At 39.2% G+C, this 27,600-nt stretch overlaps 1 protein-coding gene across 5 annotated transcripts in view; it reads right to left on the bottom strand.

Annotated features, from left to right (window-relative positions):
- Positions 1-27,600, bottom strand: part of LOC149155677 (phototropin-2-like) — a 536,047-nt gene that overhangs the window by 308,974 nt on the left and 199,473 nt on the right. For all 5 annotated transcript variants that reach the window (XM_089445887.1, XM_089445890.1, XM_089445885.1 and 2 more), the window contains exon 11: positions 27,428-27,487. In XM_089445887.1, coding sequence (XP_089302013.1) covers positions 27,428-27,487 — 60 coding nt within the window. The remainder of the gene's footprint in view (positions 1-27,427; positions 27,488-27,600) is intronic.

The raw sequence follows: 27,600 nt of genomic DNA, 5'->3' as shown, positions 1-27,600 counted from the left end.
TTTGAGATTTACTTTTGATGTTGGTTACTTAATCTCGACTTTTTCGCTAACATTTGATTTTGGTTTTTGATCCATTTGTTGTGGTTCTTGAAAAAAAAATTCGGGGGAGGGGAGTGGGGTTTCTTCCCTTCTCCTGTATATCTTCATATGGACTTGATCAGATTTTTCATTATTGTCCCGGTGATGAACCACACATGTTGGTTCAAAACGTCAAACCAAATTACTCAATGTTGATTTTGAGTAGCATTGGATGTGTTCTAGCTTCGAAATTTTGTGAAGGGGCTAGAATACATGAGATCTCCAGAACCCCGATAGTGTTTGGATAAATTCCACCCGGATGAGGAGTTATTAAAATAATTAATATTTTTAATGGATTCCTAAGTCTAAACTTAGGAAAATAAAAATATTAATGTGTATTAATAAGAATATGGGTGAGAAACTTCTAAGTGACGAGGATCAAGTCTGTTCAGCAGTGAGAGGAGCTGTTCGGAAGAGGGACTTCAGTCCAAGGCCAAGAATACATAGCAGAGAGGCAGAGAAGCACCAGGAGAGCTCTCAGTGATGCAATGTTGTAGTGACGCAATGTCGCAGTGACACAGTGACACAAAGGGAGAGCTTTGATGCAGTGACGCAAAGGGAGAGCTTTGACATAGTGATGCAGAGGAAGAGCTTTAACGCAGTGACGCAAAGGGAGAGCTCTAACGCAGTGACGCAGTGAAGGCTAAGGGGTCTCAGTGACGCAGCTCCTAGAGGAGGTGACACAGTTCCAGCGCAGAGCTTGGAGCAGCCATCATTGCCCAGCACTGGGAACAACATAGTCACTGAACAAATAAACTCATATAAACATCATCATGCTCTATATTCATATTATCTTCCAAATCTAGAAATGCAGCTAGATGATCTTTTGCAAATTAACCAGTTTCACCATGAAACCTGGGCAAGTGTTTCAAATACCCATAAGGAAAATTGTTGAGCTGTTTGGGAAGATGTAGGGCAACATATCTAGCTTGAATTATAGGTTGAAAGGCCATATCCAATGATAAAGAAGAAGATGATTCAGTAGAATAGGTAGGAGATAATGTAGTGGAGGATTAAGGGGAAGGTGGTGAAGTAGTGGGTGAAGATGGAGGTGTAAAAATGGGAGGAGGGGAATGAGAAAGTGGAGGATTCCTAAAAGTTTTCAAAGGTGTTTTAATTACTAACTTCTGAACTTCTGTTTCAACCTTCTCTTTACTTTCAAACAGTGGGTTGGAATATACAGAGAATATTTCTTCAGGTTGGGCAGAAGTGGATGGAAATGTATAGTGAGTGGGGGAGATAAAATCAGTTGGTTTTAGCTTCGGTAAATGTACATCTAGTTCTTCCTCTGACTTGGGTGAATCTGAAAATATTTCAGGAAGTTTATAAGATTCCAAAGATTGGACTAAGAGAGCTGACTGCAGATCAACTCCTTTAGATAAAAGTTCTAAAACCCTAGGTGTTAGATCAGCCAAATCTAATTGGGATGGAACAAAGCTAAAGGGATCAAGATGGAATATATTCACGCTATAATGGTACAGAAGAAGAAGCAAAAGCTTCAAGTCTCCTTCTAAATGAGGCCTCTCTCACCAGTCTCTCAAGATCAGATAAAGGAGATATAATTTGAGAGTCAAAGTGAGATCTGGTATGTTTTGAAGGAGCCATCTTGGTCTAGTGGAGTCGCCAGGTGAATGATTTTTAACCTACAATTTCTTTATTCACCTTAAAGAAAAAAATTAATCGTTGTCCCAGGGAAAATAGTTCAATTTTCGCTCCTCGGCAATGGCGCCAGTCTGATGTTGTCCTCTGAGATGACTCTAGGTCAGTTAGTCATGCCAAAGCATCTAAAATGTTTTGTTGGTTTTTAATTTTATGGATGACCAATGTTATGAATTATTGAAAACAGGTGCTTAAGCCTTAACAATTACTAAGCTAGATGAAAGGGTTTCTATTTGTCTAGCTATAGTTAATTGATTTAAAATGTGTGAATAACAGAATATTGATGAAGTATAACTTGCTAAATATTCAGACAGAATATTTGATTGGTTATAAATACAGGGAAACAACGATTCCTGTAGAACAAAATATATTTAAACGAATGCAGATTTGTGTGACAATTAATTGATATAGGGGAGTTTATAATAACAGATAGTCTTATAAGCTAGTCCCTAGTTATTATTGATAACTTCACAGGGGATTTAAGATTGACTGATACTCAGTATGATCTTACCCAGATCTCTGCATAAAGACTTAAATATATGAAGAAATACATAATGAAATAAGCACATATGAAAACTTACAAGGAGACAAAACTATAGAAGGCAAATTCAGAATCCTTTCATTAACTTGGAAAATCTCCAACTCGGTTACAATTATGTTCTCAAAGCTCATCCAAGGGTTCAACCCTTAATAACTCGAAGGAGGAGTTATTTATACAAAAATTCTTCTAGATATTTTCAAAACAAAAATACAAAAATAGTACAAAACTATAGGAGTTTCAAACACTAATAATTGTTGGCACTATCCTTTAGGAATCTGTTGATGATGTGGTCCCCAAAAAGTGTTGCCCAACTATCCTTCAGTTGTTAATGAAAGTTACTCAATAACTTCACACAAGTGATCCCATTGGTCTTCACTTGGTATGGCAAGATTTACCAATTTCTTGTAAACTTCATCAACCTCGATGTACTTCTCAAAAGTGGGATTATTTACAAAAAGATGTTTAATCTCATGCTTAATATTCAAATCAAAATCTAAAGCTTCTAAAGCTTGTTTCCCTATAATATGACCCTTTATGCCTGCAAAGTTTTCTTTATCAGTTGCTATAGTATACAACTTTTGGCAGTATTCTTCTAAACTGATCAACCTGTCATTTGGGGCCACTAATCCTAGCAGTCCTCTCTGATTAAGTAAATTAAACTTAAAATGAAACCTTTGGACAGAAGTCTTCAAGGTTTGACACTTAGTCTTTAACTAAGTCATCAGGTTCTTTTTCTGCAAAACCTTTTTGATCTCCAAAATGGTTTCTATTTTGTCCATAATCTCAATCTGTTCCAACTCGGCCCTGGTTTTTGAATTTAGAACTCTGATCATATCTGAAGCTTCACTTGGTTTGTCTTTAAGAAGTTGCTTCACTTCATCAATGGTTACCTGATATCTGTTTATGAGTTCCTCATACTCGAAAATGATCTGAATGGAGGGTCATACTTCAATTATGGCTTGACTGATGCCCAAATGCTTTCCTTGGCTTGGGCCAAGGTTTGAGCCATCAATGATTGGCTCTACAACTCTTCAATTCTTCTGTTCAACCTGTGTGTTTTCTGCATTTCCTCAACATACAGAGTATCATTCTTTATCTTCTAAGCTTCCATATTCTTGAATTTCTTATGAAGCCTTTCATTTTCTTGTTTCTGGTGAGTCAGCTCCTGTGAGAGTTTGTTCAAATCCTTTGCTGTCGATGTAGATTTTGTTGTGGCTGATGTAGATTCCCCTGCTATTCTAGACACTGTAATAGGAATAGTTGTGATGGGAGCTATATCTAACTAAGTAAATTGCTCTTTTTCCTTAAGCAATTTCTCAATTTGCTCCTCCATAGTCTTTATCTGTACATTCTGCTCAATTATTAGTTTGAGCATTTCTTCCTTGTGTTGTTCAGCCTGTGTGTTTTCTGCATTTCCTCAACATACACAGTATCATTCTTTATCTTCTGAGCTTCCAGATTCTTGAATTTCTTATGAAGATTTTCATTTTCTTGTACTACTTATGCTTTCAATGAGGTAACCAAGAGCTACTTTCTTTCTATGATGACTGCTACATTCATGTAGACTTCTACTTCAGTTATCCTTTCAAGCTTCTATAATGATGTCATGAGCTCTTGCCTCAATTGTATGTTTTCAATATGATTCCATCTCCTAATATGATGCATCCTATCATACTTACAATGCTTCCTACCATAACAACTATTATTTACAAAACTGAAAAGGACTTAGTGAAGGAGATTATTTCAGTCATAGTAGAGATCTCTCACTACCTCGTTTGATTTTTCTTCTTAGGTTCTTCCACTTTTTTGGTGATATGGGTTTCATTACTTTTCTTATTGTCCTTCTTTAATTTAGGACAATCTCTTTTGTGATGTCCATATTCCTGACAACCATAGCATTGGATCTTTGACATATCCTTCTTCCTCTTTTTCTAAGGACCAAACTTTCCTAATTTCCCTTTCCTCCTAGCCATGGCAATAAATGCTTGAACTTTCTCGTTTGATCCTACATCGCTTTTTGCCTTCAACCGAGTTTCTTCAATCTTACACAATGACCAAAGTTCACTGAATGGGATAGCTTCCTTCTTCCATAGATGCTTGAAACAAAGTTGCCCCATTCCTCTGATAGTGCATTGAGCACAACTGTGGTCATTTCTTTATCAGACATTATTTCCCCCAACTCTTGTAGTTGGTCTCGTATTTCTGACACTCTCATTAGATATGAGGCTATTCCTTATTCTTTTGATATGTTCATCTTATATAGCTTGGTTCTTAGAGATATGACTTCTCTATCGGTGCTTATGGAGAACAATTCTACTAACTTCTTGTATATTCCTTTTGATGTTTCTAATTTTGCAACATAGGGTCTGAGGGGATCCTTGATGGATTCTATGAGAATGCTTTGAGCCCTAATTTCCCCTTTCATATACTTAGCTAGAGCTTGAGCTTCTTCCTTTGTAGGCTTAGTGATTGAACCCTTAACATGTTTATTGACTTCATTTCCTATGAGGATAAAATCTATCCTCTTCTTCCATGCAAGAAAGTTTGATGACCCAACCAATTTGTTGCTTTCCTTGCAAAATGAAGTCATTTTGATAGCAGACTTAGACATTAATATAGAGATACTTACTTGTCAAGTGAATATGCTTCCTGATGATGATATCTTCAACTTGATGCATATCTTGATAATGTGGATGATAGAAGATGTCTTCTTGACTAATATGTCTTCCTTCAAAAGTGATCCTTCAAAGAGAGGGAAATCACCTTGATTCCTTGATGATGATGACAACACTTATTCTTGCTTCCCTTGGATGTAGAGATTTCAAGATGCTTCAATGTGTAGAACCTTTCTTCAGATGAGCTAGGGTTTTGAGTTCTTCTCTTTGAGATGTGATGATCCTTGAAATGTGATGGATGGTCCTTCCTCAAGCTGCCTTTCCTTGATGTAGTCACCTTAGCTCTGATACCATGTTAAGAAATCTAGGGGCAACTAGACAGGTGATTTTTCTTACTTTGATCACTACTTGTGAGGTATTTTTACTTATCTTACTTATATTATTTTTTATCTTGATTATATTTAGTGTTATTTTAATCAAACAACTACCAAATCAAAAAGAACAATAAGACAAAAGGACACAGTATGTAGGCGTTCAGCCAGGGCCAAAACATATCTAGTTAAGAGGAAAACCCACAAGAATTTTCTCTTCTTATAAAACTTCAATTGACGAATTCCAAGACCTATGACCCTTGACCAAGACCCTCCAAGACCAAGTCAAACCTTTATTTGATGTGCTACCAGCAACTTCTCCAATTTCGACCTCCAGCAAGTTCTTTTGTAATTTCGACCCCCGAACAGATTCTTCTGCAACTTCAACCTCCTAGTTGATTCTTCTGCAGAAAAACTAGTTCACATGTGTGGCTAGAATAAGGATTAATTTGTTTCCTCTCTCCTTTGCTTGTATTGACATCTCTTCCTTGATACCTCGGCTTGTAAAGGAGACCTTCCTTGACCAAAAATCAGCCCTTGATGATGACTACAATTCAATACTTGCTACTGCAGAAAGATGCCCTAATCCACTTCCCACGTGTGAGAAAGATAGCCCAAAAATAGTCCCAAATAAAAGACCCAACTTTCTTTACTCCTTTCCTTCCTCTTCTTCACACTCTTTTCTCTTTCTTGATCGAACTTGAGGGAAGTAAGTGATTGTCTTCCAAGTGAGGTTGAAGTTTCCTTTATATAGGCCTTCTACTAGGTCAAATTGATTCTTTTAGGATGACTTATCCACTTGAGAAGGCCGACTTGTTCTTTGCATTATGACGAGGTCTTGGAGGGTCTTTTGACTCAACTTTGACTCAAATAAATTATTTTTACAATATGTAACATGCCCAAATGGGTCTTCCATACATGAAAATGACTCTCTTGACTTGTAGACTCAATAACAAGCCCTAGAAGCTCTCAATGGGAGCTTGACCTATAAAATAAATTTCCTTGAGCATGAAGCCCATGCCTTAAGAATAACAATAACAAATTTATTTTTCTCATTACATTGAATAAATAAAATCATGATTACATATGTCATTATGAGGACCAAACCTAGTTACATATTTCAACAATAAAGGGGGGAGGGGCTTAACTTTTAACGATGATTATTGATCTCACGATTGGCAGTTTGGGCAATCCATCCAATCGCAGGTCCCCCTGTTTTTTAACCCTTGGGCGGGCATGGCCCCCACTTTTCCTCTGATGAGTTAGAGGTGATGCGTGGCACACGATCCACCCACAAACTTGCCCGCAGTTTAACTCTCACTCCGCCAATTTTGGAGAACCTTGCCAAACTTTCCAACATTTTGTCGTGCTCCAATTCTAACACCAAGTTTAGCTATGTAGTTTTTTGAATTTTGGTATGGTTCCTTGATTTGCAATAACTTCGGATCCAGGGGGTCATTTGCAAACTTCCATATAGCACTGGAAATCTCTTTCTGATCTCTATCCATCTGAGTAGTTTCCAAACGTTATTGAGATGATATTCTAAACTAGAAATGGCACAAATTCTCTTCTCCTTGACTAATCTACTTGAAACCCACCTGTTGCTTTGCCATTAATGACAACTTATGTCTAATATTCTCCCCCTTTGGCATTGATGGCAACACCAAAAACACAATCATACAAGAAAAGCGTACTTCACTTCTCCCCTTTTGTGTATCTCTCCCCCTCCCTTGGTGTACCTCTCCCCCTTTGACATAGATGGAAAAGAAAATAATATGCTCCCCCTGCAACCAATCTCCCTGTCTTACTGATTTTGTGGAGCTAACAACTTCATTTTGATATGTTGAGTGCTTGCTAGTTGTCTTTCTTCTTCTTGAGCAAGATCTAGTGGAGAGAGGTAAGAGTAACTACTCCCAATATTTTCCTTAAGTACTCAAATTGATCTTTTGGGAGACGTTTCATGAATATATCAGCTACCTTCTCTTTTGTAGGAGTACACTCCAACTTGACAATCTAATTCGCAACTTTCTCTCTGAGGAAATGGTACTTGACTGGAATATGTTTTGTCTTGGAGTTAAAAACAAGATTCAACATGTTGATTGCACTTGTATTATCACAAATGATTGGTGTTAGTTTTTGTAGCATCAGATGTGTTCTAGCCACAAAATTTGGTGGAGAGGCTAGAATACATGTATTCTCCAATACCCAGAAATCGTTTTTGGAAATTCCACCTAGAGGCAACTTAATTAAAATAATTAATCAGTTTTTAATATTTCTTAAGTCTAAACTTAGGAAATATGATTAATTAAAGGGTATTAATTAAGTCACGGGGAGAATATTCTAGAAAAATGTTGGAAATACTGAGAGGGGGGTGAATAATATTTCTTATCAATCGTTGTGTTTACCAGTTAAGATTCTTCACAATCATAATCAAAAAAATAAATAATAAGGATTTTATTATAAACAAGTGAGGACACCAATCCTCTTTTACAAAAAATTGAGTACAATGATGTTGGAGGGCACAAACCCTTCAATCTTCCATGCTCCAACCTATTGCTAAGCACCAAGTTGGAATTTATGAGGATCTAACCTCTAGGTCTCCAACCCTATGCTTCTCAAGGCTCCAACCCTATTTTTAGAGGCTCCAACCTCTAGGGCACCAACCCTCCAATTTTCAACTTAGAATGTATAAATGACTTACTTTCAAAAACTTTAAGACTTCCTTCAATAGTCAAACAGTCGCTCCACAAAACTGCCATAGAATCCTAATTTTGTCCACTGCCCAAGATCCGAATAGGAGTGTTCTTCACTACCAAAGCTTCAAGTTCTTCACTGTTCAAACCTCAAAGTTCATCATTGTTCTAGTCTCTAGAATCTTCACTGTTCAATCCTCCAAATTTATCATTGTTCAAGCCTCCAAAATCTTCACTATTCAAGGCCACGAGTTCTTCACTATTCAAGAGTGCGCAGAGGTTTCAAGTCTGAAGTGTCACACATAAATCTGCGACAGGTTCGACCTATAATTGGTTCAAACCTCCACTAATCGAGTCACCACAGTTACGAGCATATGTGTGCCACAGATCCATAGGTCTAAACTGCGTAAGACACTAATCTGAACTGTATGCAAGCTACAAATCCGAACTATAAGCCACAAGTGATTGTCCTTAAAGTAATCACAGATCCGATGTGTAGTCTGAGCTCCACAGGTGAACCTAACTTCAAGCCTTTAAGCTATAGGTCTGAGCTTCCATAGATAACTACCCACACACCTGTCCATAGGTCTGACAGATTTTGTTTCATCAATTTTTAACCCAATCATAATTTGCTTCTTTTTCTCAACCATAAGCTTCCTTTCCTCGATGTTGTAAAGTTCATGAGTTGTGGACTGTATCTTACTCTCTGTGATAGATGACCAAGATCGATACTTGAAATGAAGTATTTGACTTGTGTTTATATGAGTTTCGCTAATAAACAAAAAGACACGTTCATTAGAGGAGACGCCGACTTGTGCATGAGGTGGCACATTGAAAATTTATTAAATAGCTGCCGAAGGGGTATTTGTTAATAATCGACCAAATATAACATAGTTTCATTGTTATGGAAACCATATTATAATAGCAAGATAGGAGGGGCCATAGCTTTTAATCAAACGAATACATTTAAACAATGCGAAACCATATTATAATGGATGTCGGAGGACCCACATGCCACGTCATCACTTTACTTCCATACATCGAGACCACGTGGATATCAGAGATTTTTAGGTTGTGCACATCCCAAAGTTCTGATAAAGTGGCAGATGTGATTTGATCATTAAATCATTATTAAATCAGGTCGGGTCCACATATCAGAAGTCGAAGAAAATCGGAGGTTATCACATATCGAAGATCGGCGGTCCATGTCGCATATCGGAGATCAGATGTTCATAATGAATATCGGAGATCGGAGGTCCATATCACATATCGAAGATCGGAGTCGAAGATTAGGGATCAGAGTCAGAGATCGAGGTTCAGAGTCAAAGATCAGAGATCGAAGTCAGAGATTGAGGTTCGAAGTGAGAGATCGGAGATCGGAGTTTTGAGTGGTGACACACAATAAAAACGCCGATATGATATATGTCATCAAGTGTGTTATCAATTATAATCCTCCAATAGTGCAACATCCATCGTGCTTATATTTCCATCAATGGAGCTTATATTTCATCAATGACAATTATTGACCAACAATCTCCCCCTTTGTCATTGATGGAAATATTTCAACATTCTCTCCCCCTTTGACATCAATGGAAAATGGGGTGCCCAAGTACTCCCCCTATCAAGTTGCTCCCCCTGTCATGTTGCTTCTACTCTTGTCAATGTGTTCTCTTAATGTGATGCAAGAGAAATGACCCCCATCTTTTGGCGAAGATATTCAAATGCTTCTCGTGGAAGGGGTTTTGTAAATATATCTACAATTTTCTCCTTTGTATTGATGTATTCCAACTTGATATTCTGTTCAGCAACTTGTTCATGGAGAAAGTGGTATTTGATTGGAATATGTTTGGTCTTTGAGTGCATTACCAGATTCTTTGAAAGACTGATGACACTAGTGTTGTCACAATAGATGGTGATTGGTTGATTAGTCTTTATGTTAACATCTTTCAATGCTTCCTTCATCCACAGAATTTGTGTACAACAATCTATAGTAGCTACATATTTAGCTTCAGCTGTGGAGAGAGATGTAGAAGATTGTTTTTTGCTGAGCCAAGATACTAGACAATCTCCCGTGAAGAATGCATTTCCATTGGTACTTATTTGATCATCTACTCTTCCAGCCCAATCCGCATCGATGTAAGCTATCACAGTAAGAGTTGTGCTTTTGGGATACCATAGACCAAAACCAGGAGTAGCTTTCAAGTATTTGAGAATTCTCTTCACTGCCAACAAATGGGATTGCTTGGAGTTGATTGAAATCTTCCCACCATCCCTATTGCTTGCATAATATCGGGTCTTGTAGCCGTTAAGTATAGGAGAACTCCAATTATTGACTTGTAAAGAGTTGCATCTACCGAACGAGATTCATCATCTTTGCTCAATTTGCAATCTGTGGTCATCGGTGTACTCTTAGGTGCACATTCTTTCATCCCATATCTTTTAAGCATGTATTTAAGGCATTTTTCTTGAGATATGAACATACCTATTGTAGTTTAAGTTACTTGTAGTCCAAGGCAGTAAGATAACTCACAAATCATTGACATTTCAAACTCTTTCGACATATTTTGAGCAAATTCATGGCTCATCCCATCATCATTGCTGGCAAAAATCAGATCATCAACATATACAAGAGCGACTAGCAGTTTGCCTTTGTCCATCTTCATGTAGAGATTGCTTCCTGCCACTCCCTTTTTGAAGCCTTGTTGTTGTAGATAATGATCCAATCTTGCGTACCAAGCTCCAGGAGCGTGTTTCAATCCATATAGTGTCGTTTTCAACTTGCATACAAGTCTTTTCTTTCTGCTAGGTCAAACCCTTTTGTTTGCTCCATGTAAACTTCTTCTTTTAGATCACCATTTAGAAATGTTGATTTTACGTCCATTTGATAAACTTTGAATCCTGTTGACACCTAATCAGAGGGATTGGGTGTACAGCTGCAATTAATGTAAATAAATAATAGAGAAGATGGAGAGTCATCGGGAGATGAACCGAACAGTCACTCCTTCTTGTATATAATAATGAACAACCTGAATGAATAATATGAGTTTGATTTGAGGAGTTACCTCCTGGTCTGACATGGTATCAGAGCAGGCGCCATTTTTTGGCTTCTTTTTTAATTTGTAACTCCTATTCTATTTTGCCTTTGTTTTGCATCTTTTGCAGGCTAACATCTCTATCAAATCCCTGCGAAATCTCATTTATCGTTTAATACATTCATTGAAGTGCATTGCATTGGAGCTAGTTGTTGAAGCCGAAGGTGCTGTAATGACTTGGATTTCCTCCTGCTCTGAGTATGGTATATATACCCTTTCGCATTGAAGAACCATATATCCTTTTTCGTATTCACATATATCCTTTTTCGTATTCCCTTGAGCCAGATCTCAAGTATTATAAACCCATATATATAAATATCGTCGGGTCCCTTTTTAATCGCATATCGCAAATCTCTTGCCCTGATCAATACCGCTGCATGTTTGCAATGCGATCATACCCTTCATTAAACCCGCTCGGACACAGTTCCCGAGGTTTCACTTTATCTGGCTCGTTCTCCATCATTGATCTCAACCTCCAGATTCAACGACTGACATTGATTTTGGGGGGGACCACTTGCACGGCAGTTACCTGCCTGAAAAGTGCCTTTTAATCTCCACCATGGATCATCACCTCCAAATATGATAGTTTACAGCGATTTCGGGTGCATTAGTTGCACGAGAGTTACCTACCTAGTACGAGTGGTTTTTCTCTCTCCCCTAGTCGCTACGTGTCAATCGCCTAGTGGAACTGGCGATCCCCTCTCAATACCACTTACCGTTTTTTATCCGCCCGAAATCCTGCTTGTAACACGAAATCCGCCTTTAGCCGTGGTTATCGCCCCGACTTGTTTTGCTTGCAATAACCGTTGATCGCTTACCATCGACGGCCCTCCTCCGTTCATCTCCTCCACTCATCTCCACCGTTCATCTCTGCCATACAAAGCAACAAAAGAACTATAGCTACAGTCAGACTCTGATATTCAGGTGAACGTTGAATGTTGTTAAGTTGAACGTTGTTGGTATAACAATCATTTTACGAGTAAAATTTTGCAGCAGCAATATTTTTCTCCACTGTACACAGATTTTACAATGCATTCAATTATATCTATTGTGGGAGTAGTTCTCAATGGAAAGGAGAATTATCTTGAATGGTCGCGGAAAATCCAACACACTCTCATTTTTAATGAGCTATGGAAAGGAGTGTGTGTTGGAGAAGGAGATGAAGTGCCAGTCCAGCCTACCTCAGACAAGGAGCTCGCTGATGAGCCCCAAAAATGGGTAACTTATTGGGCTCATTTTGCCTATTGTTCTCCGTTAATCCACCACTCTTCATAGTTTATGCATGCTTTTGAGTATATTTATGTTGATTGAACGAATGAGGATAGTCACTTGACCATGAAGACTAATACGTGTTTATTGCAGATTTTTGGACAACTTTTGGACCAAGGTCAAGCATTTATGAGCCATTTGACAGCTGAATGCAAGGGGACAAGGCTGAGGATTCGTAGGAAGGGTGCCTCCTGCACTAAATGGCCTCTTCCTCGAGTTCTCCACCATCAGCTCGGAGTTCAACAACCCACCAACATTGATTCCCAAGGGCAGCCGAGCATCTTTTATGAAGTGATTGAGTACTAGCAGTTTGGGCAGCCAAGCCCCTCGAATCAAGGAGGACTGTTGGAGGTCCTCGTGGTGCATAAATAGGAAGGCTTCCAGCCTTCGTAGGTTACTTTTTGAATAGTTGTATTATGCACTATAGTGCTGCTAGTTTCTCAGCTCATTTTGTAGCTTCTGCTGTACAGCTTCTTTTGTGACATGGTTATTTTTGAGTAATAGAAAGCAGTTTCATTTGGCACCAGTTCTGAGCTTCTTCTCAGGAGCCTGTAGCTCTTGGGGTTGGGCCCAACACAAGTGCCAAGGCTTCCTTTGTGTACTGTTATGTGTTGTTGATGTCTTTATCAAATAATTTCTGTTAGGTAGATTAAAGTCTTGCTTGGTTACCTAGATCATTGTTGATGATTAAAAAGCTTTTCATGTTCAGATTGGTTTGATAGGTTGATAACAGAGAAGATCTTCAAAAAAAGGCTATCAGCACCCTTGATCTCACCTCTCCCTCCGTGGGACCATAAGCTGGGACTAAGGCGTCCTTGCCGCCACCAAAAACACTGCCTTTGCTTCGTCATGCAATTGTTTTGTTAGATTCTCATTTGTGGAAGTTGATACCAGTTGCGGTTACATGTTCAGGTCCATGATTGCTTAGTTTGCATAGCTATTTCACATGATTTTGTTGCCAATAAACTTTTGTTCATTTTCTTTGCTGATAATTAGATCAGATTAGGTTAAAGTAGCCAGGTCTTTGCCGAGTCTTTGTTTGAATAGTTTGGAAAATAACTTGCAGAGCACCTGTGATACCTCTTTGCCTACCCCTACTCCATCAATACTGCCTGCTCCGTCCTCTTTGGCACCAATCACATTGGCTGATATATCTCTTCACATCTTGATAAAGAGTGGGCCAATAGTAACCTGCTTGCAAAATTTTGAAGGCAGTCCTCTTTGCTGCAAAATGGCCTCCACAAGGCCCGTCATGACAGGTCAGGAGAATGTCAAAAACCTCCTCCTCCCTGACACATCTTCTCAAGATCTGATCTGGGCCAAGTTTGAAGAGATTGCCCCCAATCCAGGTGAAAGGGGCACTTTTCCTCACGATCTTTCTCTTTTCTTTTGAGGACAGGTGTGGTGGGAACTGTGCTGAAACCAAGTAATTTGCTATATCAACAAACCATGGAGAGAGTACTGAGATAGCAAATAGGTGTTCATCTGGCATTTGATCATCCACCATTCCTTCCTCACCTGCAGGCAAATCTATTCTAGACAAAAAGTCAGCAACAACATTTTCTTTACCAGGCTTATCAACAATGGTTAAATCAAACTGCTGCAGTAAAAGCAACCATCTAATAATGCGAGCATTTACATCTGGTTTATTCATTAAATACCTAATTGCAACATGATCGGTGTGTACAAAGGTTTGATAGCCTGTGATGTAATGTCTGAACTTATTTAAGGAATGCACTACAGCTAGGAGTTCCTTCTCGGTGACCATGTAGTTTAACTCTGCCTTGGACAATTTTTTACTTATAAAGTATATGGCATAAGGTAACTTTTCATCAACTTGCCCTAAGGCTACTCCTATTGCTTTGTTCGAGGCATCTGTGTGAATGTGGAAAGGTAGGGCCCAGTTTGGGCCTCTCAAAATTGGGGCAGTCACAAGTTTACTTTTCAAGGTATCTAGGGCTTCTTGACAGTTGTCAGTCCATATGAACTCGACATCTTTTCCCAAAAGACCAAACAATGGAGAGGCTAACTTACTGAAATCTCTAATGAATCTTCTATAATATCCCGCCAAACCTAGGAAACTTCGGACATCTCTCACCTTTTAAGGAGGTGGGACCCTTTGGATGATGGCAATTTTGTTGGGGTCCACCTGCAATCCTTGTTGAGATATTGCATGACCTAGCACGGTCTCTTCAGTCATTAATAATTCACATTTTTCTGGATTGAGAGACAGGTTCATTTCAATACACTTGTCCAAAACTTTTTCTAGGTTAGATAAAGCTTCCTGGAAGTTAGAACCATAAGGAGTAAAATCATCCATATATATTTCCACTGCATCATGAACCAGTTCGGAAAATATACTCAATACTGCTCTCTGGAAAGTGGCGGGAGCATTGCACAACCCAAAAGGAAGGACCCGATATGCAAAGGTACCCCAAGGACAAGTGAAGGTGGTCTTATCTTGGTCTTCTAGGCTGATTTGAATCTGATTGTACCCGCTAAACCCATCTAGGAAGGAGAAAAACTTTTCCCCGCCATACCATCTAATACTTGATCTATGAAAGGCAAAGGAAAATGGTCCTTTTTGGTGGCCTTGTTCAGTTCTCGATAATCGACACAAATTCTCCACTTACCTTCTTTGGCACTAGCACCAAAGGAGAGACCCATTCACTGTCGGAGATGGGGTAGATGAATCCTGCATCCAGTAACTTTTGCAATTCTTCCTTGATAATGTCCTTAAGGGCTGGATTCATCCTCCTTTGAGGCTGCCTGACTGGTTTGCAATCTTCTTTAATGTAAATGTGATGAGTACAAACTGAAGGGTGCACTCCCTTCATCTCCTTATAGCTCCAGGCGAAGGCATCTAAATGTTTTCTCAATAAGCTACACAGTTCCTTCTCCTGGGAAGTGGATAGGGATGAGTTGATTTTCAAGGTTCTTTCTGGGCCGAACTCTATATTCTTAACACGGAGAGAGGTTGGGTCGACCACACAGAGACTAGTTACGGGATTGTCTTGGGTGTCTTTCACTAGATCTTCTAATGGAAAAATACTGGGGGGTGGATTCTGAATTAGATTTTCAATGATATCATCCTCATTTTGTGGTTTCCCCCTCATAACAGTTTCTACTGCACACAGTGGTGCAGAATAGACTTCATCCTCATCCTCCTCCTCCAACCAGAGAGGTAGATCATGTTCTAGCAAGGGTTGGGCAGGAGGGTATAGGATTAGCTGCTTGGACATATGCCTGTTCTTGATTGTCATGTTCCCAACTCGACAGCTAATGTAGGCATCTACAGTAGCCAACTAGGGTCTTCCTAGGATGAGAGGATACCCAGTGAGCTTTGCTTTCGGCTGGAGAACCAAGAAATCAGCAGGGTACTCCCAAGAATCAATGGAGACCATCACATCCTCCACAATCCCCTCAGGGGTCACGGTGGAGCGATCTGCTAGCTGCAATACTGTTGTGGTCTTTCTCAAGGAGCCCTGGAGTTTGAGCTTGAGCATGGTTTCCTTTGTCATCACATTAATGGCAGCTCCCAGATCAATCAAGGTATGTGGGATCATGGTGCCATTGATGTGGACATCAACTACTGGGCTTCCAAGGTCTAGATATTTCGGACAGATTACCTGCCCCAACATCAGGTCGGACAGTTGTCCTATGACATTGATGGTTGGGGCATCTCTCTTGCGCCGCCTGGATGCCTAAAGCACTTCTCTTTGATCATCTTATTGTATATAGGCACATTCTTTATGGCTTGGAGAAGTGGTATCTTTACACACAGCTGTTTCAATTCTCCCAGAAGTTTAGTTTCTTCCGGGGTAGGCTGTGTTATTCTGGATAATCTCTCCGGAAAGGGTGGAATTTCTTTCGGTTCACTTTCCTCTTTATCTTCCTCAACCTCCTGAGGGGGAGGCTAGTTATCTGGGAGAACCTTCCCAAATCGTAGGTTAATCTCCTGAATCTCCACAACATAGGTTGGGCATGATGGTTCCCCACTGTATACTTGCTGAGCCTGTCTGTTGTTCGGGTTCGGGTTCGGTTGAGCAGGCATTTGGGGTTTCCTTGGTGGAGCAGGAGGCAATGGTTGCAGTTGAGCAGGTGGTGGAGGAAAAAGAGCAGGAGGAGAGTTGTACTAGGGCCTCCACCCCTGATGAGATGCATTCCACTGAGGTTGTGGCTGAGTATAGGAGTGAAATGAATGAGCGGCTGGTTGGGCATGATATTGAGATGGGTATGACCAAGGAGGAGGTGTGGACCAGGAAGGATGAGCAGGGGGACCCCAAGAAGGTATGGAAGTGGCTTGATTGGGGTTGTAGAATGCCTGAAATGTCCCTTGCATTCCCTACTGGTATGGTCTAGGCCGATGCGGTCTCCTTTGGTTCATGAAATAGAGTGGTTCAGTGGCTCTTTCGGCCCCTTGGTATACAGCTTTAAGTCTAGGCAAGGAAGGGCACTTATCTGTAGAATGATCTTTTTCACAAACTGAAAAAACCTCTATAGAGTTCAATGAACATTTGTTCCTAGGATGCCTTCTGGTGCACCTAGGACAAAAAATGGCCAAATCTCTCTCTGCTTCCTCTTGTTTCCTTTTGATATGCAAGGTAGCCATTTGCATGGCAAGAGTCTGCAGCATCTCACTCTTGCAGTCTTCAGCATGTTTCCAAGTTCACCTTTAAGGGATGAACCGGATGAAGAGGTACTAGCTATGGGTTGACTCCCCATACCTCTCTTTCTGGCTGCCTTAGAATGGTTTCTAAAAACAGTCTTTATGTCTTCATAAGGTAGTTGGTAGATGTCTCCCCCAGCCAGTAAATGGAGGGTGTCTAGAAGGTCTTCTGGAATTCTTCTGAGTAGGACCAACTTCAAAGATTCGGGGTCAAGTGTGCACTTGGCCCTTTTATAACTAAGTTGGAACCTTTCTTCATAATCTTCCAAGGATTCATCACTTCCCATGGTCATTCGAAAGATTTCTTTCTTGGTAGCTTTTGACCTACAGTAGTCTCAATATTTGTTATTAAAGGCTTGCTGCATCTGAGCCCAAGTTGTAATGCTGTTGCCAAGTAACCCCATGAATTAGCGCAATGCTGCATCCTTGAGGGTACAAGGAAACAGTTTCAACTTTTACTCATCTTCCGCATAGTCATAGGTTCGACAAATAACAGCAAACTCAAACAGGGAGGTGTCAGGATCTTCTGTAGTTAATGCATGGAAGTGAGGTAGGGCTGAAGGGCTTACGTTCTTCATTTTAGTGTCCCCATTGGTCTCTCAGATGGGAAAGGTACCCTCTACTCTTTCTCCATTCCCTCTAGCATTTTTGTTTTCAGCCATTGTCTCAGGAAGGATGTTTTCTTCCTCTTCTCCTATAGGTTCTTCAAATATCTCTGGCTGTTCACCTAAAGGTTCTTCTGGATCATTGCCACCGAAGAAGAGAGAAGGGTGGATTTATGATGTGGTGGGGGTATTGGGTAAGAATTTCCCTAAATTATCTCTGTTCCTATGAGGCATGAAAGGAAATCTCTTTTTGGGTGATTTTTGTTTTTTTTTGCTTGTACCTGCAAAACTGAAACTGATTGAACAAACAAATTGCAACTACTGAAATGAACTTGCTGAAAGGAAATTTCAAAATTGAAATGAAAGCAAGGAAATGACTAATTTGGAATGAAAATTGCAGAATTGAAAGGACTAATCTACTTTTGCTGAAATGGAAATTGCAGAATTGAAAGGGCTAATCTACTTTCCCTGAAATGGAAATTGTAGAATTGAAATGAAAGCAAGTAAATGCAAAAATTGAAAGAAACAACTACTCTACTTTTGCTGAAATGAATTACTTAGCAGTAAAAAATAGAAGAAAAGCAGTAATCACAAAATACTCTGACACTTCCCCGGCAGCGGCGCCAAAAAGTGGTGAGCACCAGTATTGCAGCAATAATGCTGCAACTCCTAGGCTTCCTACTTTACTTTTATCAACCCGGTAGTTCATAACAAACTTGGAAGCGATGGTGCTGTATGCACAAGTACTAGTTCTTACTGCAGGCTGTCACTTGGTCAGCTGGCAAAAGATCACTAAGAGCTCAAGCCAACTTCTATGAATTCTAGAAGAAGCTTTATATGTGATGAAAGAAAGGAAAGCTTACTCTACAGAGGCTATTCTACTTGCAAAAAGAGAAAGAAGACTGAAATGTGAAGTAAACCTAGCAAACCCTAATTTACCGACTAACCCTACTTTTGCAAAAAGAGAGGTGAAAATCTAGGAAATGAGTGCCATTACCTACTGAGGAAGTAAACTACACTTATTCAAGCGATTTCTAGAAGAAAATAAGAAAAAAGCATCTTTTTTGGATTTTTATGTATTCTATGTGAAATTGTTATGCACGTAATTTATTTGTTTGTGGATGTGGCAGAAATTAGGTGGCGATGGAGGGCGACTTTGGGATTTGCAGAGGTGTAGGGAGGTGCGGAGGGGTCCTAGGAGGCCTCTAGTAACCTTCTGGAGGCTTTCCCTGCTATCAGACTTCAAAAAGCCACTTATAGGAAATTCTACAGGAGGCTCCAGGGGATCTATAGGAGGATTCCAAGGGCTGTTTTGGAGGTTTTAAAAGTGGAAAAATGGTGGGAAAGGGTAGATGAAGACTAGAGGGATGTGTTAAGGTGTCTGAGGTTCATCAAGGAGGATTAGGAAAGAAAATGATGGTTGGATTTGTTCAAGAGTCGAGAGTAAAGTTTATCTGAAAAGTGTAGAAAATTAGGGCAGATTTGCGAAGAGCTGTGAATGACCTGTGAAAGATGTAGCAAAAGAGATGGTGATGGCTACGTTATTGACTTATTATGAGCAGAGATGTACTGCAAGAGAGCTGCAAATCAAATCCTGAAACTGAGCGAGAAAGAACTAGCTGCACCAAAAAATAGAACTATATCTCATGTTAACCTAAATTCTGATCTAGGAAAATAAAATGCTGAACAGTGCTATATGGAAAGGAAAGCATGGAAAGAGATTTATTGCAGAAACAGAAATGAGCATGGCCAAATGGATCTGAAGCAAAGCATTAACCTCTAAATCAAATTGTAACACTAGAAATTGCATGGAGGAAGCAAAATTGTGCTTTTATGGCAGCCAGAGTGTCTTAACCTCAGCTCATGGTCCCAAAGGGAGGAAAGGAGGTCAAGGCTCTGTTGATGGCCTTTTTGTATCTTTCTCCTATCACTATTTAACCTACTCCAGCAAACTAAAATGGAAACAGCTATGTAAATCACCAAAAAGCAACCTATTCTACTAAGGAAGAAATCTATCTAACAACAACTAATTCATGAACTGCAACAAGACATATAAATACAAAACAAGAGGTGCTGGGCAGCTTGGGTTGGGCCCTAACCCAAGAGCTTCAGCCCTCTGAAAGAACTCAGTGCTGGCTCAGAAAATATTTCATCTCCATTATCAAAATAATAGTCACATTACATAAAATTGTTCACAAAAGTAAGCTCGAAATGAGCTGAGAAAAAGCTGCAACAAAAGTGCGAAAATTTGACTAACATCCAACAACCTAATGAGGCCCTAAGCCTCTCTATTTATACAGTTGGAGCCCCCAACAGATCTCCTAAAATCATGGAGGCTTGGCTCCCAAGACTTGAGATAGACAGCAGTTCCTCTTCACTTGCTCGGCTGCCCCTTTGATGCATTGATGTGGCTGCTTGTGCTCCGAGCTTTCTGAAGGAGGATTCAAAGTAGGGGGTCATCAATGAGGGGGACACCCTCCTATAAATCCTCTCCCTTGTCTTCCTCGAATATTTGCTGCCAAATGCTCATTAAACCTTTGACTTTGTCTCAAAATTGACCAAAAATCTGCATAAAGCACACATTAGACTTCATGGCATAATGACTAACCCAACTCACTCTATTAGCATAAATATAATAAAAAACATGCAATAAACTAATGAGAATGGTGGATTAATCTAAGTTAGGAGGCCAAATGAGCCCATATAATTGCCCATTTATGGGGGTCATCACCAGCGAAGGCGGAGAAGGAGGTCGAGGAGGATGACGATTGTGCCATGAGTGCTCACGTACCTCTAGAAAAGAGGTGGGGAGACATCGAGTTGTAGTGAGGAAGACTACAGGCGATGAGGGGCAGGATCCTTGAGGTACCCAACCTCTTGGATTATACCTTGCTACGGGAACCCCGAAGAGAGAATAGCAGGACTAGCGGATGTCGATAGAGACGGATGCGGATGAAGCAGTGGAGAGTGCTACAGTACAAGGGTCCCCGGGCAGCGCGAGGCTAGCAGGCTGCAAGATTGCTAGAGGCACAGAGAGTGTTGCACCAGTGCAGGATGGCACAGAGAGGTGTGCAATGGTGCGAGATGCAGGGAGTTGCTGTAGCAGCACAAAGGTTAGTAGAGAGAGCACTTGTTAGCGACATAGGGAGCTTCAACATCGGGAGTGTTTCTAGCCTAAGAGAGATGTCAGTAGTTGGGTGGATCAGTTACGTACTTCTCAGTAATTGAGTTGCAGTGCAGTAGCAATTGGCAGTAGCACGATGCATCATGATGAGAGGGGGTTGCAGTGCAGATGCAGTGTTGGGAGAAAGGACCAGTAGCATCACAGATGCAGAGGGAGCTACCGTACGGATGCAACAGTGGTAGTGGCAGGGCCATGGGCAACAGTACAGGATGCAGCAGTGCAGAGGATGTTGGGCGGGGAGGCCTAGCATCAGCACATGTACCGGTGCCATATAATCAAAGTGATGCTCAGTGAGGTGTATTACTAGAGCACAGTCCTCGCTAAGAGGGAGTGTTAATTTGGGGTAACATCGGATGTGGTCTATCCATGAAAATTGGTGGAGAGGCTAAAGCACATGAGATCTCCAAGACCCAGAAAAGGTTTGGGTAGATTCTAACCGGTTTGAGAGATATTAAAATAATTAATAATTTTAATGGAGTTCCTAAGTCTAAACTTAGGAAAAATAAAATACTACTGGGTATTAATATAAAACTGGGTTAGAAGGTTCCAAAAGACATGGATCAAGCCAAATCTAATATTAGTCATTGATTAGAGATGTAATCTCGGCAATTGAAGGACCAATAGGAAAAGTATAAGAGACTTGAGGGTCAATTGGAAAACACACTAGAGTGATCAGTCATTCGATTTTCTAGAGCGGAGTTGCTAAGCAAAGTCGAATCAGTGATCAACAGCGAGTGGCAGTGAGTACTGGACAGAGAGGTAGAGACAGTGCCAAGAGACCAACACAGAGTTAGAGAGCGAGAAGCAACAGCCAGAGCAGGCCACACAGAGCCCAGCAGAGAGCACAAAAGCTAGAGGGACAACGTCAACCACGCAGAGAGAAGCTGGAGTGACGCAGAGGGTCCCAGAGGCTGCGCAATGCCTCAAAGGGCTGACGCAGAGACCAGAAGGGCCAGCGCAGAGCTTCATAGTTGCTGGAGAGGGTTTCGTGGGACCGGTTTTCTGAATACCTGTTTCCAAATAGAGAGGTATTGCTGCCAGTTATTTTTCTTTGTTGGGTGAGCCAGTGTGGCACCTAGTTGTACTCAAGGAAATACTGCATAATAATAAACCCTCAGAATAACTGCACCAGTTTTCCTGCATTGGGCTTTTCCGGGGACATTTGTCCAAAAATAACAGTGTCACTTGTGTGTTTGTTTTCTTTCAGTTGATGCTCTGTAGATGTTGAGACTGTATTGTATTTATTTCGTTATTTATATTTTTTAAATAACTTGTTTGAATTTAACAAGTAGAAGAAATAAACTAGAAGAATACAGATTAAATTTCTAACGGATAGACTTAGAAATTTCAACAGTTGGCACAGAGCAAAGTCAACAGTGGCTTCAGTGACAACATAGACACTAGTAGCAGTTAGAACTCCAGCAACTGTTGCATCACGTTGAATACCTTTGGTTTAGTGTTTTGGATGTTTTTTCGTTGTTGTTGCAACAACAATAGCAGTAGGAGAGAGTTGCAGTGCAGATGCAATGTTGGCAGTGGCAGGGCCAGCAGCAATACGGATGCAGCATTTACCCCCTAGTTGGTGGGCAGTGATGTCAGACATCAACGACGCAGAGAGAGATGTTACAGAGAAGGGTGATTCTTTAGCAAGTTGCACTACTAGAGCACACTCCTTGCTAAGTGGGAGTGTTGATTTCTGTTATCATTGGATGTGCTCTAAGCCTCAAAATTTGTAGGGAGGCTAGGACACATGTATTCTAGAATACTCAGAAATTGTTTTGGGAAATTCCACCTAGAGAAGGTTTTATTAAAATAATTAATTATTTTTTAATGGATGCCTAAGTCTAAACTTAGGAAATTAAAATAATTAAAGGGTATTAATTAAACTGAGGGTGAAACTTCTAGAAGAAGACAAGGATCAAGCCAAAATGATCTGAGCCATTGATTAGAATCTAATCTGGGTCGTTGGTTACTCAACGAGAGGATTATAAGAAGAGGCTTGATGGGCATTTGGAAAACACATCGGGTGAGAGCTCAAGAGATCGATATCTAAAGAGAGCAATGCAGTAGTTTCCAGAGAAGTGATCGAGGTGATTTCTTGCAGTGAGAGGCAGGGATAGTTTCCGAAGGAAGTTTTCCTGATTTGAAGAGTACAAGGCAAAGAGAGCAGAAAGACGTCCAGAGAGGCTGACGCAGAGCTTCAGTGGGAGCTCGAAATTCTGCTGAGGAACAGTCGGGATCAAGTGTCGAGCCAGGGTGTGAGAAGGAGGAAAGAGAGCCGAAGTTTCCATCCAGTTGAGGATCAAAGGAGGTGCAACGCAGTCCTAGCAGCAGTGACGCAGTGATTGCGTGGGTGTGACATAGTACTGCGCAGAGGCAATGCAAAGGCTCACCTCCAACACAAATCAATGCCGAGTTTTCTAGTGACAGGGTGAGATCATGTCACTATCATTTTGTCCAGTTAGATCTTTGTATAGGATTGCCAGTTTGGGCATCTAAAGAATTGTACTCATAAATTATTGCTTAATAATACAAACTCTTAGTTGTTGCACCAGTTTTCCCACATTGTGTTTTTCCAAGGACATTGTTCCAAAAACAACAGTGTCACTTGTGTGTGTCATTTCTTTCTTTCTCAGATTCTTGTTTCCGCATATTATTTAAAGTTGTGAAGGCTGCAGTTTTATTTATTTCGATGTTTACCATATAATACAATAAATAACTTGATTCAGTAGGAGAAATATAATCCGTTGTTAAAGTAGTGATTCGGGGCTTCTCGAATTTTCACAAGATGCATATCACTTACAACAATACCACACCCAACATTCATCTAGACATCATATAGGAAGAAATATCTTTGAGATGTATCGAGTGGCTCACCCCACTCAAACATTTCTCAACAATTAAAAGGCTCACCCAAGGACTTTTCAGAAAGGAGATCTTGTTTTCATGTGTAATAAAAGAAATGAAAAACCAGGAAAGCATGGCATGTTCAACAGATTTTGGTTATAAATCAGATCAGGGAAATTTTTATCGGGTTACAAATTATACTCATATGCACTTCCATTGAGTGCTGACTCATATTTTTTGAAATAAAATCACAGATATATTCATCGTAATTCACCAGTCTAGAATAGTCCAAAAGAAATGTCCATTCAAATACTTGTTGTCAATGAAATATCAATTTTGTTGGAGTATCAAATTGAGGTGTCATTTTGTTTGTTGAAAAGTATATTTAAATATCTCTATGATGAGATGTCTTTTGAGGGATTTCTTGAAGCAGGGACAAAGTTACTACCTCTAAAAATTGCTTCATTTCAACCTCACAAGCCTAATAGAAAGGGGAAAATCATCACAACTTTCAATTGTGGTAAGAAACTCAAATGTCATATTTTGTGGTTGGAAGAAAAAATCCAGATCTACTTGAACACCAAATCTTAGCTTGAGATTTCATTAGAAAGGGGATGTATTGGATCTGAATTATCCTACATCCTTTGTATCAAAGCCTTGCTTGAAAAACTGTTGGAAAAAAGGAGCAAAGCATCATCATATAAGGCTAATATAAAAGCGTTGCAAACAATTTTGAATGCATTTGATAAATGCATTCTTAAGCTACATAATTGCATTAAAAAGGGGGATCCATTTCATGCAAGCTGTCTTTTATTTTTTAATCAAACCCTCTCCTGAAGAAAATTGTGAAAAAAAGGAGTAGGGCAACTTCTAGATAAGGAAAAGATAGAGGTGTTTCAAGGAATATTGAATGCATTCGATAAATTTATTCTTGAACTTTAGAATTGGATTAAATTCAATTGATTGTTTGTTTTTTGTACGGAAGACTTGCTTGAAAAAGATGTTGGAAAAAAGGACCAGAGCATGTTCAAATTATAAGGCTAAGGTAGAACTGCTGAAAAGCATTTTATATGTTTTTGATAAATTTATTATTGAACTTGATATTTTCAAAAGGGGGAACGATTGAACGTAAAATAATTTGTATTTTTTATACTAAAACCCTCACTTGAAAAAAATGTAGTAAAAAAGGAAAAGGGCATCTTTAAATAAGGGTGCGGTAGAATTGTTGAAAGGAAAGTTGAATGCATTTGAATAAATATAATCATGGAAGCAATATACATGGAGAGTATAGAAAATACAACATCTATATATGTAAAGATAAATTCTTTGAGTATATTTCGTGGAATCTTCGACTCTCTCTCATAAATCTCCTCGTGAAAAGAATTTACAAGAAGCAAGGAAGAGCTCCCATCTTCTCTTCAACCAGTTCCTTCCTCTTTATGATTAATCTCCTAGTGAGAAAGTGTAATAAGTACTGGTTGAAATGGAAATCATTGAATTCAATCACAAGCAAGTGGTGAAAGAGAGTTTTTAGCTTGAATCTCTTCCCTGGGGATTTCCTCCCCCAACCCTACAACCAAATTCTTACATCTATCTAGATGGAATTTTTGTATTACATGATACATAGTCTCTTTCTTGAGCCATTTTGGACCCTCATGACCCCGTTAATCATGATTAGAGGAGTACATTGAATGAATTCATTTAGTTCATTGGAGAAGATAATTTCTAAATCATTTATCCATTCAAGTGGGTGCATATGATCATATTCAAGGAAAGGCCAAATAAGTATCAAAAGAAAAAACCATATGGAAAATTTACTCTTTAGTCCACAAGTTTTGGGGACAAAGCTTCCAAGGAGGGGTATTTTTCTATCTAAAAATAACATTTTTGTTACATAGATAATTTTATGCACGAGAATTTTTGTATGTGAGCCATAATTTTACAATAATACTTAGTTCTTTAAGGTTTTGAGCAAGTCCACTTATGTTAAATAATGTCTCAAATGGATAATTAGTCTATTTAGGATTAATTAGCTAAATAAGAGGCCAAATTCTTTATAAAGGTAACTTGCTGCCACAAGTTAGGCATTTAGTCACTGTTTTGTAAATAGAGGTTTTGGCATTTAGTCACTCTTTTGTAAATAGAGGTTTTTTCCTCCTTTGTAATCATTCATATTTCAATCAATCAAAACATATTACACTTTTAAGCATACTTTGGATAAGTCTTCATCCATTATTTGAATTTTCAGGTGAAATCCACTCTTGGGTGTGAAGGAGCCCCACTCCCTTATTCTCGTCTCTCGTTTTGTAATTTGTTATTCACTCCTCTCATATCTATTATTTTATTTCAATTCAGATATATATTTACATTTAGAATTAAAATGCATCCAGAATAAGCAATAGACATACAACCACCCAACACATTGGTCAATTGTTCGAGCCACTTATGCACAAAATGAAACTTAATATCATCCACAAGACCATCAAACTCTTCCACCATGTACATAGTGATACCATTCAATTGATTACATTAGTGATAACATAATAGCCAACTAATGGTCACATTTTATCAACCGCCCACTAGAATGACAAACACTCGTCATTCCCCATTGATCACCAACCATCAACATTGTTGACACCAACACATGTTTATGTTGTCACCAACACTCAACATCAATTTTCTCGTGGAACTTTATACTAATATGGATCCATACCTTTAACATATTGACACACAAACTTAGGTCATTAGCACTGATATAAACCTTCAACTCAAACCTTATGCTCATTACCAAAACATCATCAATAATGGCTTTCTTATATATACACAGAGTTTGACATAATCCTATAGCAAATGATTTTTCTCTTTAGTTTCCTCCAAATCCCCATACCAATGGTTAGAATCGAGAATCAAGTATAGGCAAAGACTTTATCCCCTTATGTTCAAGCCAAACTAAGCATAATAATGGGGTTCATGCCAAACCAAGCAAAAGCTCAGTTCTCACCTTTAATTGGATTTTCCACTACCAATGCAAAATCCCTATGCCCCCCCTCAATGTACATGATCATAACAATGCATCAACTATGCATAAATCCATTATCATGTATGGTAAATGCATAGTCATGGCTCATAGGCTGTAGATGTGCAAGAAAACACTTCGGATTTTATCTAGTAGATGCAATCTATATCTATGTACGCTGTAGATGTGCAAGAAAAGACATGGATTTTATCTAGTAGATGCAAGATATATCTATGAATAATTATAAGATATTACATTGTTCATTCATATATAAATTTTCATGCATTAATTCCCCCATTAATGCTTTACGGGTTCTTGATGGAGGAGATTTTCAAGACTTTAGGCAAGTTTTCTAGTATAAGCCACAAATAAGTGTTTTTCCCATGCCCAAATACTGAATAAGCATATATATTTAGTCTGGAATGTATAAAGACCTGAATAAAACCATAGATAATGAGGTTGATGTCAACATTATCAAATAAAATGCTGGATGTAATCAATCAACAAAGTTTATAATATATGCTAACAAATTAGTTACAAGATCAAAAGATATCCAGGCACGTGTAAACACAAACTTAAAGTACCGTCTGAGAGTTATGCATTGCACAAATAATGTTAACATTGTTCATTTCCATGCTCTTTTACATACACTTTTCATTTTATTACCTTCATAATCATCCTTATCTATATAGGAACTTTGGAGTGTAAATTGAACAAGCATATAATGTAAAAGTAAATGAAAATGAAAAATGTTCTATAAGTTTCATAATTAAAGCTATGTACTTTACCAAGTTTGCATCAGGAAGCTCTCTCACAGCATCATCAACATTCCCAGCAGTTGCCTTAACCTGAAAAGTGAATGATTCAATAACATGTAAGGACTTAGACATTTACATATGATCATAAGTTTTTGTTTTTGATCTATACAATGGAGTGACAGAATTTCAATATGTAAGTGTAT

The sequence above is a fragment of the Pinus tabuliformis genome, chromosome 9, assembly GCF_031772625.1.
Source record: "Pinus tabuliformis cultivar Carrire ecotype Pingquan chromosome 9, CPIR1, whole genome shotgun sequence".
Taxonomy (NCBI): Eukaryota; Viridiplantae; Streptophyta; class Pinopsida; order Pinales; family Pinaceae; genus Pinus; species Pinus tabuliformis.
The sequence above is the reverse complement of the archived record's forward strand: the minus strand, read 5'-3'. Positions and strand labels throughout refer to the sequence as shown.